Genomic DNA, 18,507 nt, shown 5'->3' with positions numbered 1-18,507 from the left:
TTCTGTGAGTTTCTCTTATAAGAGAGTTCTGGAGCGTTAGGAAACATCGCAGAAATTTCTACCACTGTTAATCGCCGGTCTTCACAGTTTCCTAGGTTTTTTTGCACCGATTCATCAATCAAAATAGAAAGTCTTTCCACTCCTGTGTTCTTCAAAAAAAAAAAAAAAAATGGTTCAAATGGCTCTAAGCACTATGGGACTTTATAGCACCTGAGGTCATCAGTCGCCTAGACCTTAGAACTAATTAAGCCTAACTAACCTAAGGACATCACACACATCCATGCCCGAGGCAGGATTCCAACGTAGCGGTCGCTCGGCTCTAGACTGTAGCGCCTAGAACCGCTAGGCCACTACGGCCAGCTATGTTCTTCATGAACTCTATGCACCACTTCAACACACTCGTTCTGTTCATAACACCTGCGCTCTAAACCGTTTTCATCATCGGAAAAAATTTCGGTTGGCGTTATTCCTTCCGCTAGTAGGAAGTTGAACGCAGCACTTGGCGGTATTTCTTACCGACAGCTTTCACGCAACTGGACACTACAACTTCAGTTTATGTATTACTGTGTTCTTGCGATGATCGTTCTGGTCACGGAATCCCCCCCCCCCTCCTGCCACTCAGTGTTGCCAAACCTAAAAAAAGAAACAGCCCGTTATGGTTACAGTACAGTTACTTTCTGGACACGACTCCTATCGACTCGACGGTCTGTTTCACTGTGCTTCATCTTCATTAAAACTACTGACAAAATTGAGGGACAGTCAATAAGAAACAGAGTTATTGCATGTAAAACATAGAAAATGATGTGTTATATTCATAGTAGTTGTTAGTTCCTCAATAAACCGAATGACAACAGCTCCATTTCAAATTTCAGATTCTCGTTAATAGCAACTTTTGTCAGGATGTGCGAGTGTAAACAAAGTACTAAAAACACGGTTGCCAGGGACAGTAATGCGTGCAGTGTTCGTGCCAGAAAAATACCTTTCAGGTGCGATTTTTACGACTCTGAGGATGATGCGCATAACTATTCCTCACACAGGGGTCCTGAATATGTGGTAATGACCTAACGCTGAAAGGATGCCAGACAAAAAAGAAGAATCATCTAAATGTGAATATTAGGTGTAAGCCTTGTAAGGGGATGTATCTCATTTAAAGAAGGAGGGAGCAATGAATATCTCACGTCAACATATTTTAATTTCAGGAATATACATTATTATAACGGATAATGTTTTGTTTATGTAACTAATCTGGAGCATAGAAAATACTAAAGTGCCCAGCGGTGTTTATGACTTCTCTGAACTGAACCTTGCCAGATTTGAAGCAAGTGCCGCAAAAGTGTTGAATTTGATTTGGGGAGTTCTCTGCCACGTTGGTCGAAATCAATGAGTGTCACTAAGGCAGTCTGAGTATTCTGAAAAGCATATAAAGCTGATGTTAACGTATTCAGTATGAATTTGCATCAAAACTCTTACAATGTGTATGTTAAGCGGCATGCCGGTAAGTTGAAACACACATCCGAGCTGAACGTTTGTGGAAGGAAGCTAAGCTGAAGTTTAACAACAAGAATTCTTGTACTGATCATGTTAAACAAGAGAGTGAAACGCTACATAATCATCCGCTTCAAAGGTAGGTACAAATAAAGTTTTCTTTCATCTGGAAAGTAAGTAGAACTTCAATCACGTTTAGTGTGTTTTTAATATACCAATAAAACGTCCGCCCCCGGTAGCTGAGTGGTCAGCGTGACGGAATGCTACTCCAAAGGGCCCGGGTTCGATTCCCGGCTGGGTCGGAGATTTCCTCCGCTCAGGGACTGGGTGTTGTGTTGTCCCAATCATCATCATTTTATCCCCATCGACACGCAAGTCGCCGAAGTGGCGTCAAATCGAAAGACTTGCACCAGGGGAACGGTCTACCCGACGGGAGGCCCTCGTCACACGACATTTCCACTTACCAATAAAACGTAAATTTTTCAGGATTCGTTCAAATACCATTTCCATGGATCCTCTGTTCGTCCATCCTAAAATTACTTAGAGTTAGCGTGTTTAAAGTACAGTGTTAAAACGCTGTTTAATACACTTTATAAATTAAACTTGATTTTATTAAGGTGTTTCAATTAATGTTGAAAACAAATCTAAAAAATTTCTTTTTTTACGTATTTTTACTCGACTCACGTAGTGCAAGCGAGAGAGGGGGGGGGGGGGGGGGTTCAATTTGATCACATCTTACAAAATTTCGCTAAGGGGGGACGAGGGGGTTCAAATTTTAAAGGAAAACCCCTAACATAATTAACGGACGTTCTGTAACTTACAGACGTACAGGTCAAGCCGCTTTCGTCAGCCCATTAAGGGATCATACGCATTGAGCAACCGCTCATTTCACGCTCACGCTCTCATATTACACGAAAGTTATATCGTGAAAATAACTAAATACCTAAATTCTTTAACCACCAATACGATGTTTGCCGTTATTTTATCACAACAAATCGTACCAATAACGGTTCGTCCTCGAGACATTCAACGAGCTGGTGCTTAAATACAGCGTACATTCCTAGCGTGTAACGTACTGTTATAACATAAAATCCAAGGAATATGTGCTTCATCTCAACATGACAAATACAGTATGGCGTCTTGCTTTGCGTTTGTGACCGAGGGAGCGTTCTTGCTTCCTATTGGTTCTATTTTATGTGGCACGTTGCCGAAATATCGCAGAATTTACTTTGTGTTTCAATTGATGAAATAGCTTCTCCACGAGAAATGGCAGGAGGTGACGTCACACAACTCGTAGAGCACCACGTCCACGTTAACCAACTCGTCCCACCTGCCGACGGTATAACACTGCAGTCGCTGACGTAATGCAGAAACTGAGCAATTTACCTGACAGGCAAAACGCCATTGTCATTGGTTTTGGGTCAATGGCGGAAGCATTTCCGAAATGAATAAGTTTGTAAACTGTTCGCATGCCGCCATGGTTAGACTATATCGTTCATGGCAAAGTGATGCTATCCAAAGTTGGCGTCAAGGCAACTGTGATGCACCATGGGCCATTGTTGTGTACTTAGATCCGCGTAGTCAGCGCGTACACAACTTTCCCACTAGAGCGCGCCCCGCTAAGCACAACAGCGCAGGCGCAGCGCTCGTCCGTCTCCGCACTACGAGATGGCGCTGCCTTAGAGACGGACCAAATTCTGCATCCGCCGATCCACGTATTAATATGTAACGCAGCCAATGAGATTGCTGCTAACGTAGAACCTTTTCTCCTCGCGGATCACACTCGCGCAGTGATACCTGAACGCGTGAGGTGTTATAACAAGTGTACAGACCTCTCATCAGTCAGTCTGCATGTGTCTGCACCGGTCTGTACCAGTCTGCATTAGTCTGTGGTCAAGTTTCAGTCTGCACCTAAGAAGGTTATCATATTCCTGTACATAGCCATGAAGATAAATGTATAAACATGTATCAGGGATATGTGAGAATAAGATTAATGTACCAAGACCAAAGGAACTTCAGATTGTCAATTGTAAATAGCATCCAGAATCAAGTTATGTGATGTTTATGCTTGTTATTATTTTAATAAATGTTTCTGAAAATTAATCAAGTTCTGTTTAAAGTTGGTCGCCGTCAATCTGCTACTCTAAGCGTGCAAGTGGCATTTCTATCGTCTGACCTAACGGCAGAAGATAAACACGCCATGATAAGACCACGAGAAATATTGCTGACACTCGCCTACTTCGTTAGAGCAACAAGTCAAATAATCTGATGGTGTCTGTACCGAAGGTCTTACAGTACGCACACCACTGCCGTAGATGACACGGACAAACAACGCCTGCGGAGACGTGTACGGACGAAAGGACAAGTAAGTCTTGGGCAACTGACCGCCCAGTGAACCAAGGGAACACCAGCAGTGTCTCCTCAACGACCGTTCAGCGAATGTTTGAAACCCATGCTGACTGCTGTCCATCGGCGTGACGTATCACAATTGTACGACCACTGAGTGACAACAAGTGACCTTTTCAGATGAATCGCGTTTATGCTACATCGGACAGATGACCCTTGGCGTGTGCAGGGAGAAACGCCTGAAAGCAATCACCTTGCAACAATATGGGGTATGGTCCACGCCGCAGGAGGGAGCGGTATAGTGCGGAGGATGTTCTAGTAGCATTAGCTGGGTGATCTCGTCATTCTGAAAGGCACAATGGATGAACATTAGTATGGTTCAAATGGCTCTAAGGTGACGTAACTTCTAAGGTCATCAGTCCCCTAGAACTTAGAACTACTTAAACCTAACTAAACTAGTGACATCACACACATCCATGCCCGAGGCAGGATTCGAACCTGCGCGGTTCCAGAGTGTAGCGCCTAGAACCACTCGGTCACCCCGGCCGGCAACACTATTATACATCAATCCTTGTGGACCATGTCCACCCCCACATGGCAGAAAATCCACAGAGATTCTGGTTGTATGTGAACTACGTTAGTGGCTAGAAACAATCAGTGCCTTTTCTCCGCGATACCAATGGAGATACTATAGAAGACAGTGCTGCCAAAGCAGAATTACTAAACACAGCCTTCCGAATTGCCTTCACAAAAGTAGACGAAGTAAATATTCCAGAATTCGAATCGAGAACAGCTGCCAACATGATTAACGTAGAAGTAAATGTCCTCGGAGGAGTGAAGCAACTTAAACCACTTAATAAAAGCAAGTCTTCTGGTCCAGACTGTATACCAGTTGGGTTCCTTTCGGAGTATGCTGATGCATTAACTCCATACTTAACGATCATATACACCCGTTCGCTCTGCGAAAGATCCGTACCCAAAGACTGGAAAGTTGCGCAGGTCACACCAATATTCAAGAAAGGTAGTAGGAGTAATCCACTAAATTACAGGTCCATATCGTTAACGTCGATATGGAGCAGGATTTTGGAACATATATTGTGTTCGAATATTATGAATTACCACAAAGAAAAGTCTATTGACACACAGTCAACATGGTTTTAGAAAACATCGTTCTTGTGAAACACAACTAGTTCTTTATTCGCATGAAGTGTTGAGCGATATTGACAAGGGATTTCAGATCGATTCCGTATTTCTGGATTTCGGGAAGGCTATTGACACTGCACCACACAAGCGGCTTGTAGTGAAACTGCGTGCTTATGGAATATCGTCTCAGTTATGTGACTCGATTTGTGATTTCCCCGGCCACTGTGGTCAAGCGGTTCTAGGCGCTTCAGTCCGGAAGCGCGTTGCTGCTACGGTCGCAGGTTCGAATCCTGCCTCGGGCATGGATGTGCGTGATGGCCTTAGGTGTAAGTAGTTTTAAGTATAGGGGACTGGTCACCTCAGATGTTAAGTCCCAAAGTGGTCAGAGCGATTAGAACCATTGTGATTTCCTGTCACAGTGGTCACAGTTCGTCGTAATTGACAGAAAGTCATCGAGTAAAACAGAAGTGATTTCCGGCGTTCCCCAAGGTAGTGTTATAGGACGTTTGCTGTCCCTTACGTACATAATCGATTTGGGAGACAATCTAAACAGCCGTATTAGGTTGTTTGCAGATGACAAGATCGAAACAAATCGCAAAACGATTTAGAAAACACATGTGAATGGTGCGAAAAGTGGCAGTTGACCCTAAATAACGAAAAGTGTGAGGTCATCCACATGAGTGCTAAACGGAATTTGTTATACTTCCATTACACGATAAATCAGTCTAATCCAAAAGCCGTAAATTCAACTAAATACCTAGATATTACAATTACGAACAACTTAAATTGGAAGGAACAAATAGAAAATGTTGTGGGGAAGGCTAACCAAAGATTGCGTTTTGTTGGCAGGACACTTAGAAGATGTAACAGATCTACTAAGGAAACTGCCTACACTACGCTTGTCCGTCCCCTTTTAGAATACTGCTGCGCGGTGTGGGATCCTTACCAGATAGGACTGACGGAGTACATCGAAAAAATTCAAAGAAAGGCAGCACGTTTTGTATTATCGCGAAATGTGGGAGAGAGTATCAGAGAAATGATACAGGATTTGGGCTGGAAATCGTTAAAAGAAAGGCGTTTTTCGTTACGACGGAATCTTCTCACGAAATTCCAATCACCAACTTTCTCCTCCGAACGCGAAAATATTTTGTTGACACCGACCTACACAGGAAGGAACGACCACCACGATAAAATAAGGAAAATCAGAGCTCGTACGGAAAGGTATAGGTGTTCATTCTTTCCGCCCGCTATACGAGATTGGAATAATAGAGAATTGTGAACGTGGTTCGATGAACCCTCTGCCAGGCACTTAAATGTGATTTGCAGAGTATCGATGTAGACGTAGATGCAGATGAACATGCAGTTCGCTTTTCCTCGGCAAGATGTCATCTACCAGCAGGACAATGCAACGTGTCACATACCTCGCAGTGTACACAAGCGGTACTAAGAACATTAGGATGCGTTACCTTACTCTTCTGGCCACCAAATTCCCCGGACTTAATCTTAATCGAGAATGTGTTGGAGTACATCAATCGCACTATACGCTTTTGGTTGGATTGTTTGGAGGAAGAGACCAAACATCGAGGTCATCGGTCTCATCGGATTAGGGAAGGACAGGGAAGGAAGTCGGCCGTGCCCTTTCAGAGGAACCATTCCGGAATTTGCCTGGAGCGATTTAGGGAAATCACGGAAAACCTAAATCAGGATGGCCGGACGCGGGATTGAACCGTCGTCCTCCCGAATGCGAGTCCAGTGTGCTAACCACTGCGCCACCTCGCTCGGTACTCTATACGCGCTGTCGTGTCCTGACATAGCTGGGAAAGGGGAAAAAAGGGGTTACTGGTCAGTCTGCGCTCTCGAGTGGTACAGAGCAGAAGGTAGAAAGACAATTCACAGTGAAGGCGTTTGATTGTTTTCTTCTATCTGAGCCAACACTGGTACAGGCATTTACTAGAAAAGCAGGTGGTGAGACTCGGTAGGGAGCGCGTTGTGGAGACTCTTGGACAAACAGAGTTTTGAAACAGTTTTTTATTCCAGACAGGACTAACTAAGACACTGGAGGCTAGTTCTAGGGTTAGAAAAATCACGAATAACACTGTTACAACAGAAACCAGTGCAGAAGTCCCAGGAGTGGATGCTAACCACAGTAGCAAACACTAGCAGCACCTTAAGGCAACAACTTTGTTGTAAAACAAAACATACTGAAAGTGACACTGTTCACGGAGTCACTCCAAGTAAGAGAGAAGACTTACGCGGAGCTGGACCGAGGCTGGAGTCGACGGACGCGGATTCGGCTCCCAGATCGTCTGACTGAGAACTCTGCCAAAATGCGGAATCTAGGGATTTTAAAGAGTCGTGTGGGGGCACTGTTTTTCCCATTTGAAGTCAACCAGACAATCCCGCAGGTCTATTGAAGGCGCCTGCCAATCGCCGTTTAGTTAAGTCCCCTTTACCGCTCCTAAGGAGGGGATGTTAATGCGGTTGCATTAAGTCCTTATTTGGTATCAGCATTGTTCAGCTGAAAGGTAAACGTAACTGCTCTGCTAGATAAGGCTTGCAACATTATTGTTATACGTCATTTAGCCCCGCCCCTCGGGCTCCCCGGAGTAGGGACTGCTAGGTCAACAGTTTTTGGCGCTTTCGCTCCCTTTCTAACGCTTGTGAACCTACTGACGATGCTGTTCTCAGGGCTGGTATCAAGCTGGCTTCATACGCTAGTACGTGCCTGTTGGTTACAAAGTTCTACGGTGGCAACCTACCACAGCGTCTAGACGACATATGAAGCTACATGTTAATTCCTTCAAGAGTAACTAGCGCCCTGGGACGGCGTCTGGGGGCGTCTGCATTTTTGCAAGGCTCTCCCCTCACAGTTTACTTCATGTAACAATATCTCTCCTAGTTTCGTCTGCCCTCAGCATCGTCTCTGCTTCCGCGCCTTGGGACGCCTCCATTCCCACAGCTTCAAGATTACAGTAGCAAGCAATAATCAATATATTACAGCGCGATGGATACTCGACTAAGAGACCGGGCACAGCTGGCCATAGTGTCAGTATGACTCCACATTCCCGCCGGTACCTTCTAGAACTTCACTGAGTCTCTTCTTGCACATCTCACAGAGGCCCTCACTGCGAAACGTGGCTTGCAATTTTTCCTCCTATCTATGTGATTATGTAGTTATGTAGTTCTCAATTCGATCGAGCAATCAATCATTCATAATAGGAAACACAATCATAACTCAGTCACTCAAAATGATTCAGAAATTTTACTTGTTAGAATGAAATCAGGCGATGATTCTTCTTCTCTGCAGGCTCGTGCTTTGCGGCAGTCTGCTAATCTGTACAAATAAAATGCCTCGTAATTTTGGGAGCGTTGTATAATCTACATCTACATCCATACTCCGCAAGCCACCTGACGGTGTGTGGCGGAGGGTACCTTGAGTACCTCTATCGGTTCTCCCTTCTATTCCACTCTCGTATTGTTCGTGGAAAGAAGGATTGTCGGTATGCTTCTGTGTGGGCTCTAATCTCTCTGATTTTATCCTCATGGTCTCTTCGCGAGATATACGTAGGAGGGAGCAAATACTACTTGACTCCTCGGTGGAGGTATGTTCCCGAAACTTTAACAAAAGCCCGTACCGAGCTACTGAGCGTCTCTCTTGCAGAGTCTTCCACTGGCGCTTATCTATCATCTCTATGACGCTCTCGCGATTACTAAATGAGCCTGTAACGAAGCGCGCTGCTCTCCGTTGGATCCTCTGTATCTCTACTATCAACCCTATCTGGTACGGATCCCACACTGGTGAGCAGTATTCAAGCAGTGGCCGAAAGAGTGTACTGTAACCTACTTCCTTTGTTTTCGGATTGCATTTCCTTAGGATTCTTCCAATGAATCTCAGTCTGGCATCTGCTTAACCGACGATCAACTTTATATGACCATTCCATTTTAAATCAGTCGGGAGACCTCAGGTCAAGCGGATATTTGGCTTTGATGAAGTTTAACCTTCCGAAGAAGTAATGGAGCTGTTGGATTATTAAATGCGGGTTTGTATCCAGTCTTTCGGAAGTTCCCTTCTGATTAAGAATTAAGAGAATTAATGATATTCATCGATATATTGCGTAGTTCTTAATCAGAAGGGAACTTCCGAAATATATATATACATATATATATATCCCTTTTAATCGAAAAATTTCGTATCAGTTATCTTTTGTCATAAATCTCAATATTCAGATTACAATTCTTCAAACAATGCTCAGACTAATCGGCACGATGATAATCTCGGAAGCTTTTTTTTCTAACAACCACCAGAGAGAGTACTACAAAGAATAATTATGCATTCATGGCATAGCTATTGCATGAAACTACTTTGCGCATGGATTCTGCGAGTATGAAGATAGAAAATAAGTAAACGTCATTCAGGGGTAGAATTGTATCAGAATAATTCATCGAATATAAAGAGATATTACAGGCTATTCAGGCTTTTGACACGTGGTCACATTATCTGAGAGTACAGTGTACAAAGTGGTCTGTGGGAGGGCTGGTGTAGCACTGTGAAACAGTCTGCAGTTACTCCTTGTGAAGTAGTTGGGTAGAGAGAGAGAGTGAGGACTCAGCTTTTCTCTCTTCCCGTCACTGACAAAGTAGAGCGGCGCTGAAGAGAGCAGAGCTGTCGGCACTCACCGCACTTGGGCAGCGTGACGATCCACACGTCGTCCGGTCGGACCTCCAGGTCGAGGATCCTCCGGGCGTCTCGCATGTACCTGGCCGGCATCACGCAGCCCGGGGGACGGACGCGAACGTGATCGTCCCTCAGCGGCCCGCGTATACTCGACACGAACTTCACCGCCAGCGGCGAGCGCAGCTTCTCCGCCCTCAGAGACATTTTATACCCTCACCTGTAACATTGTGAGCGTGGGGTTGATCTGAGATTCTGTTGGTTGGTTGTTTCGGGGAAGGAGACCAGACAGCGAGGTCATCGGTCTCATCGGATTAGGGAAGGACCGGGAAGGAAGTCGGCCGTGCCCTTTGAAAGGAACCATCCCGGCATTTGCCTGGAGCGATTTAGGGAAATCACGGAAAACCTAAATCAGGATGGCCGGACGCGGGATTGAACCGTCGTCCTCCCGAATACGAGTCCAGTGTCTAACCATGAGATTCTGTCATTCTGCGCAACGGATTAATCTAAGATGTACCCTTTACCCTGTGGCTCCTGCAAGATGCAATTTTAAAGAAAACTTCTCATGTTATTAATAGACGTTCTCTAACTTGAGACATATAGAGCAAGCCGCTTTCGTCAGCCCATTAAGAGATCTTGCGTATTGAGAAACCGCTCATTTCACGCTCACTAACTGCGAATTGGAGGTAAAAAGCGATGCAGTCATGTCCAATTTGTAAGAAAACAGTCGAAACGCAATTCGAGGTGCATTCAAGTTCTAAGGCCTCCGATTTTTTTTCTCCGGACTGGAAAGAGATGGAAACATGCGCATTGTTTTAAAATGAGGCCGCGTTCATTGTCAATACGTGCCAGAGATGGCGGCACCGTACAGCAGATGGAATTTTACCGCCAGCGGCGAGAATGAGAACTGTTTTAAATACTTAAAATGGCGACGTTTTCCTTACTTGAACAGCGTGCAATCATTCGCTTTCTGAATTTGCGTGGTGTGAAACCAATTGAAATTCGTCGACAGTTGAAGGAGACATGTGGTGATGGAGTTATGGATGTGTCGAAAGTGCGTTCGTGGGAGCGACAGTTTAATGAAGGTAGAACATCGTGTGACAACTAACAGAAACAACATCGGGCTCGCCCAAGCCGGTCTGACGACATGATCGAGAAAGTGGAGAGAATTGTTTTGGGGGATCGCCGAATGATTGTTGAACAGATCGCCTCCAGAGTTGGCATTTCTGTCGGTTCTGTGCACACAATCCTGCATGACGACCTGAAAATGCGAAAAGTGTCATCCAGGTGGGTGCCACGAATGCTGACGGACGACCACATGGCTGCCCGTGTGGCATGTTGCCGAGCAATGTTGACGCGCAACGACAGCATGAATGGGACTTTCTTTTCGTCTGTTGTGACAATGGATGAGACGTAGATGCCATTTTTCAATCCAGGAACAAAGCGCCAGTCAGCTCAATGGAAACACACAGATTCACCGCCACCAAAAAAATTTCGGGTAACCGCCAGTGCTGAAAAAATGATGGTGTCCATGTTCTGGGACAGCGAGGGCGTAATCCTTACCTATTGCGTTCCAAAGGGCACTACGGTAACAGATGCATCCTACGAAAATGTTTTGAAGAACAAATTCCTTCCTGCACTGCAACAAAAACGTCCAGGAAGGGCTGTGCATGTGCTGTTTCGCCAAGACAACGCACCCGCACATCGAGCTAACGTTACGCAACAGTTTCTTCGTGATAACAACTTTGAAGTGATTCCTCATGCTCCCTACTCACCTGACCTGGCTCCTAGTAACTTTTGGCTTTTTCCAACAATGAAAGACACTCTCCGTGGCCGCACATTCACCAGCTGTGCTGCTGTTGCCTCAGCGATTTTCCAGTGGTCAAAATAGACTCCTAAAGAAGCCTTCGCCGCTGCCATGGAATCATGGCGTCAGCGTTGTGAAAAATGTGTACGTCTGCAGGGCGATTACGTCGAGAAGTAACGCCAGTTTCATCGATTTCGGGTGAGTAGTTAATTAGAAAAAAATTGGAGTCCTTAGAACTTGAATGCACCTCGTATATAGCGACCTTAAAACACCAAGCAAGGCAGAGTTCGAAACTTCAAAAGCGCGAGCAGCCTAAAATGATCAACAACCTACAGCAACTCCTGTGTAAGTCAGCATTGTCTTCTGTCAAGCTTATACACAAAGGAAGTCTTACAAAGTTTGCGTCGACATACCTCTCGCTAGGGTAATTGGTTTCCACTGTACATATGTTTACACATACCAATGTACACTTGTCAGAAAACAACACCTAGAACGACTAGAGACAGGATGTTCATATTCACAGGACATGTACATTAGTATGTTCTGCAGAAATAATTAGCATTTGAATCATGTCGGGCCGCGGTATCAAGGTCAACATCGACATCGCTGCATAACATCACCTACCAGTAAAATGTGCCTGCGGCTATCGTCGTTATAAACCGACGGTAATGAATCCGTGTGATTTGAGAAGACGTGCAGGCTGCCTCGCAGACGTATGCGCGAACTGTACCGTCAAATCAGTGAGTATAAAAGACGGCGCATTATTGGCCTGTGATGGATCCATCCAGGAAATTGCTGCTCGTGTGGGACGAAGAGTTTCGGCCGTGAAACGGGCGTGTGCAGAATGGATCACGGAAGGCCGTCGGACACGATGAGATGGGTTACATCACACCACCTCGACCACCACACCAACCCCCACCCCCCACGAGAAGATCGACACTTACAAGGGGAGGCCGCCAATTGTGAAATTCAGATTCGATTCATACTGCGCATAATAAAAGCTCATGGCCAGAGGTGTAATGTGGCAAAGCACCAAGATGCACTTCTCAGCCGTTGTCGAGAAAATCGACAGTTAAAAGAAACCGTTGCGGTGAAATACTCTCTACGATTAATAATCTTCTACAGCGTCGTGGCGCAGCGGTAAGCGCTCAGGTTCGTAATTCGAAGGTCGCCGGTTCGAATCTCGCGCCATGAAATTTTTTTATTATTAGTTTTTTGTAATTCAAATATATATATAAACTATTAATGAATTGCTTATGCATGTTGATGAAGGCGGATCGCTCTCCAATTGTACCGCCTCCATTTTTCCGTTTGTTTAACAGGGTGTACCAAAGCTCTCCCGTCCGCACTGATTTTCGACGATGTTATAAGTTGCGCTAGGGACCGTATCTACATTCTTTCGAAGTTAGCAGGCAACTACGCTATTATGCGGCGGCTCGTTTCGGCCCATTCAACATCTGTCATTCAAGTGTAACGAGCGAGTAACGGAGTTTATATTTCATACCTGCCACAGCAAGTTTGTGTTCGTGGGGTCTCTATTCTAATTCGAACGTTTGACTTACGCTATACGTATTCGTTTCAGAATATTGTTTCTACGTCTTCCGTTAACTATACGTGGTTAACATTATGAAGATAATTAATAACATTTGTGAAATACAACTTTGTTTGCGGAAAACATAATGATGTTCGAAGTCGCCAGTTTTTCCACGACAAACGACTTTCAACAACTTATTATATGCATAATTGTTGCAACTGATTGCCGGGAATTATATATTTGAATTACAAAAAACAAATACTAAAAAAAAAGTAGCATGGCGCGAGAATTGATCCGACGACCTTCGGATTACGAATCCGACCGCTTACCGCTGCACGACGGTGTAGAAAATAAGTAATCGTAGAGAGTATTTCACCGCAACGGTTTCTTTTATCTGTCGATTTCCTCGACAACGGCTGAGAAGTGCATCTTGGTGCTTTGCCACATTACACCTCTGGCCATGAGCTTTTATTATGCGCAGTATGAATCGAATCTGAATTTCACAATTGGCGGCCTCCCCTTGTTAGTCCGAATGGCAATGCAGGACAGATCTGCATCTTCCTCGGCTCTGGTGCAATAGTAGATTAGTGCAACACATCGTACACTATCAACGGTGACATCCGCCGCTGTTTCTTACGGCATGGGTTACTTGCTCCGCCTACCATTGACGAATGTGCAGAAAAATGCTAGACGGTAATGGTATGCGGAAGGACGTCACTGGGGACAGGAATGTCATCAGACAGTGTTTACGGACGAATCGAGCTTCTGTTTGTTTGAAAATGATGACCGTATTTTGGTTCGCCACAGACAGAGTGAGTGGAATCACAGTGACTGCGTTCGCACAAGCCATCAGCGCCAGCTCAAGGTCTTATGGTGTGGGTACAGCCGCAAACCATAGTTGGCGCGTGTCCGGGGCACTGACCAGTGTGACCTACGTGAATGACGTCCTGCGACCCGCAGCCATAGCCTTACGGCGCAACGCCCCAGATGCCATTTTTCAGCAAGACAATGCATGACCACATGTTGCTGCATGAACACGTGCCTTCTTAGTGTCACAGGATGTCAGCCTTTTGTCCTGCCACGCAAGATCACCAGTGTGGTGTGTGGAGTTGATCTGCTATTCTGTTATTCTGTGCAACAGATTAATCTGAGATGTACCCTTTACCCTGTGGCTCCTGCAAGATGCAATTTCCACCCCCACACTACTATAGAAGTCAGACAGACGCTCCTAACGTTCTAAAGAGAAATGCCTGAAAAACTTTCAGCAATAAATATCTTCTGGAGTTGTCTGCTGTAAGGAAATGACACAAAAATTCACAAAATTTCTTACGTAACCAGTGGGATACTTGGGTACTGGAGTAGTGCTAGTTAGTGTAAGAAAAACATGAAACGAACGAAAGTTATTATTTATTCTGCAAAAATTCTGAGAAATCACAATGGCACTTTTAGATATGAATTGAACAAGTTACATCCTGGTTCTTTTCGGAATGTGGAGTTACCTCTCAAGGATAGGATTCGCTAATGAAATTTCTATACAAAGTTTAAGATGGTTGTTGACTTGGCAGAATGGCTGAGAGGCGCACCTACTCAGCTTGAATAATTATCTGTTAGAATGTTGGTAGGTACGGTCGACGCTGTCGCGTGTGAAATGCAGTGAAGTGTACCATTGTGGAGGAAATATGGGGCTCGCAGTAACTGTAGCGCACAATACCATAAGCTGCGATGACTGCTGTCTGCGCCGCTCGCTGCTGACAAATAAGATAACTCTCGTTCTATCTGGATTGACCTTCGCCAATCAAACTCTCTCTATGCCTTGATGAAGTCAAGGATTCCTATTCGCCCCTAGTCTAACTATTGGCGTGGTACACCGGTCAGATAAACAGTCCACCACAATGCCACTCAAAAATTTGCTTGCAGGCGTTTAACTATAAGTCTGTCTGTTTACACCGCACAATAAGCGTGTCATCCAACACAGTGAACAACGCTTAATCGCATGGACTCAATATAGAGTTGCACTTCGATTCAGTCTCGACAGAGGTGCTCTCCCAGTGAAGTACTGAGGAGAGACTTGTTCCTCGCTCCACGCCAGACGTGAAGGGGTATATCTTTCGGAATCTTCCATTACTCCTTCAGCTCAAGGCGTCAGAAATATCGTCTGCTAATCAGCATTGCTCTTCTAAAATGGGAAAATGACGTTTCGTTTAAGGCGACCAATCCAGAAATCTGTAGTATCGGCGTTTGGCGTTTGCTGTCTCCCTGTGAATATCTCTGAAACCGTGGGCGATGTGTAAAGAATGCGTAGGCTGACCACTCCCACACAATGTCGCACAATCTGCTTTTAAGCCAAACACGAGGTCGTTCCTCCTTTCCCTCGGGCGAACGCTGTCCGCTCCACGGGCGGCCAATGACAGACGTAGATGGGTTGGGACTGGCCTCCTGGCATGTGGTTGCCTCTTTCCAACTATAAGCTCCTGTGACCGTCGCGTCTGGAATGTATTTGTGTACGCCAGCCTCGAGTATTTCAACGACGGTGCGCACTTGCGATTTATTAGTTATTTGCATATCGTTTACATGAATTCATACAACATTGACTTTATCTTATCGAGTTTGGCTTCGAATGAAGCGTCTTGATGTGTGGAATATGATTGTGAGGGTGGAATATGTAAGCAATGAAGGTCAGGAGACAACATGAAACGTACGCGATACTGATTCCCATCAGCTGTCTAATTCTTGTTGTACCCTTGAGTCTGAACACTGGTTTCATCCAGCTCTTCACGTTATAATACCCAGCCTCTTAAACCTGCGTAAGTAGGATGAGGACATATTCAGACAAATGTACTTTGCGTATAACCAATAGATTTGACGGACTGTCAAAGTTTTTGTGAAGAGGAGCCTCTGGTAGCTGTGGGTGTAGGAAACGCGCAGCAGTCCTCAGCAGCTAGCAAGCCTATGTCAGCTACAAATTCTCACAGAAAGAAAGAGGTTCTGCTGATAGGTAGATCGCATGACAGAAGTGTTGGCTAACAGTTGCAGGAAGTGTTGCTGAGTGAGTGACAGGTCACCAGCATTGTGAAGCCTGGTGCAGGGTTCGCTCAGGTGACTGTTAACATAGGGGATATACACTACTGGCCATTAAAATTGCTACAACAAGAAGAAATGCAGATCATAAACGGGTATTCATTGGACAAATATATTATACTAGAACTGAAATGTGATTACATTTTCACGCAATTTGGGTGTATAGGTCCTGAGAAATGAGTACCCAGAACAACCACCTCTGCCCGTAATAACGGCCTTGATACGCCTGGGCATTGAGTCAAACAGAGCTTGGATGGCGTGTACAGGTACAGCTGCCTATGCAGCTTCAACACGATACCACAGTTCATGGCGTATTGTGACGAGCCAGTTGCTCGGCCCCCATTGACCAGACATTTTCAGTTGGTGAGAGAGCAGGAGGTTATGCTGACCAGGGCAGCAGTCGAACATTTTCTGTATCCAGAAAGGCCCGTACAGGACCTGCAATGCTGCTGTAAACGTCGTCGAACTGTTCGTGCAGATGGTTGTTGTCTTGCAAACGTCCTCACCTGTTGACTCAGGGATCGAGACGTGGCTGCACGATCCGTTACAGCCATGCGGATAAGATGCCTGTCATCTGGACTGCTAGTGATACGAGGCCGTTGGGATCCAGCACGGCGTTCCGTATTACCCTCCTGAATCCACCGATTCCGTATTCTGCGAACAGTCATTGGATGTCGACCAATGCGAGCAGAAATGTCGCGATACGATAAACCGCATCGCGATAGGCTACAATCCGACCTTTATCGAACGTGATGGTACGCATTTCTCCTCCTTACACGAGGCATCACAACAACGTTTCACCAGGCAACGCCGGTCAACTGTGCTGAAGTAGTTCTGGAGGGATCTCACACCATGAATCCTGCATGGCTGTGTATGACAAATCGGTTGGAAACTTTTCTCATGCAGCACGTTGTAGGTGACGCCACCGGCGCCAATCTTGTGTGAATGCTCTGAAAAGTTAACCATTTGCATAGCACAGGATCTTCCTCGTGTCAGTTAAATTTCGCGTCTGTAGCACGTCATATTCGTGGTGTAGCAATTTTAATGGCCAGTAGTGTAAAAACTGCATCGCTAGAAGTACTCAGGGACATATCGAAAAGTGCTTATGAGAAGTGCTTCGAGCATTGGAAGAAGCGTGGCACAAGTGTATTGTATCTGAGGGGGATTACTTTGAAGGGGACAACACGGATATTGACGAATAAATAAATATTTTTTCATAAAAATATGAAGTCACCTTACTTTTTGAACACACCTCGTAGATGTGGAACTGCTAGAGAAGGAACTAATTCTCTGTAAGTCGCTGATATTAATATACATGAATTGCACGGACTAGGGCGGACTACACAGACAGAGAGCTTCGTGTGGTTCTGCACGAAATCTGCGTTTCTACTTACGGTGCTGCTGTATTTGTTGTAGATGTCTGTTGTACCGCACCAGCACTTGAAGTGTAATCGAGCCAGCCTCACACAGCACTGGCCTTGCCTTCTCGTCGCTTGAATGGAATTCCTGATAACTCTGGCAAACAATGGCACGTGTATGCGAACTTTACGACTCTCCTACGCCGTTTCGCGTAAACAGGTGGTTGTGATAAACGAGATTGCCGCATGAATGGTCGAAATACGTTCACGGTGCTACATTTATCCTGATTCCGCAAGACAGTACACAGTGATTTTGTACTTTATTTATGCAATTTCAGCATTTCTGGGCAGCCACAAAATTTTGAATATATGAGGAATCGAACTGAGTATAAACTCTTTTCCTTTGCACCAGCAGAAAACGACCCTCGGAGTGATTTCCAGTAGGTTATTAATTTTTCGTTTACCTTTTGGGCCTTTTTTGGACTTTATTTTGAGTTCCTCGTGGAAATCTTCCTTAGACATGTGTTCACTAAAGTTAATCTCATATACACTGAAGAGCCAAAGAAACTGGTGCACCTGCCCTATATCGTGTAGGGCCCCTGCGAGCACTCAGAAGTGTCGAAACACGACGTGGTATGAACTCGAATAATGTCTGAAGTAGTCCTGGAGGGAACTCACACCATGAATCCTGCACGGCTGTCCATACATCTGTAAGAGTACGAGGGGGTGGATCTGAACAGCATGTTGCAGGCCATCCCAGACATGCTCAATAGCATAATGACATTTTCACTCTACAGCGCTGATATGAAACTTCCTGGCAGATTAAAACTGTGTGCCAGACCGAGACTGGAACTCGGAACCTTTGCCTTTCGCGGGCAAGTGCTCTATCAACTGAGCTACCCAAGCACGACTCACGCCCGGTACTCACAGCTTTACTTCTGCCAGTCCTCATAGCTTTAATCCCGCCAGTACCTCGTCTCCTATCTTCCAAACTTTACAGAAGTTCTCCTGCGAAGCTTGCAGAACTATAGTTCAATTCTTTTATCTTGACGGTTCGCGCATGCCCACCCAGACGCGGGAGACT

At 45.2% G+C, this 18,507-nt stretch overlaps 1 protein-coding gene across 1 annotated transcript in view; it reads right to left on the bottom strand.

Annotated features, from left to right (window-relative positions):
- LOC124716827 (luciferin sulfotransferase-like) overlaps positions 1-9,853 on the bottom strand; it is a 59,127-nt gene extending 49,274 nt beyond the window's left edge. The window contains exon 1 of the mRNA XM_047243380.1: positions 9,652-9,853. Within this exon, the coding sequence (XP_047099336.1) occupies positions 9,652-9,853 (202 nt within the window). The remainder of the gene's footprint in view (positions 1-9,651) is intronic.
- Between the last annotated feature and the right edge of the window lie 8,654 nt (positions 9,854-18,507).

Source organism: Schistocerca piceifrons, chromosome 9 (genome assembly GCF_021461385.2).
Source record: "Schistocerca piceifrons isolate TAMUIC-IGC-003096 chromosome 9, iqSchPice1.1, whole genome shotgun sequence".
Classification (NCBI taxonomy): domain Eukaryota; kingdom Metazoa; phylum Arthropoda; class Insecta; order Orthoptera; family Acrididae; genus Schistocerca; species Schistocerca piceifrons.
Note: the sequence above shows the minus strand (reverse complement) of the source record. Positions and strands in the feature narration are given on the sequence as shown.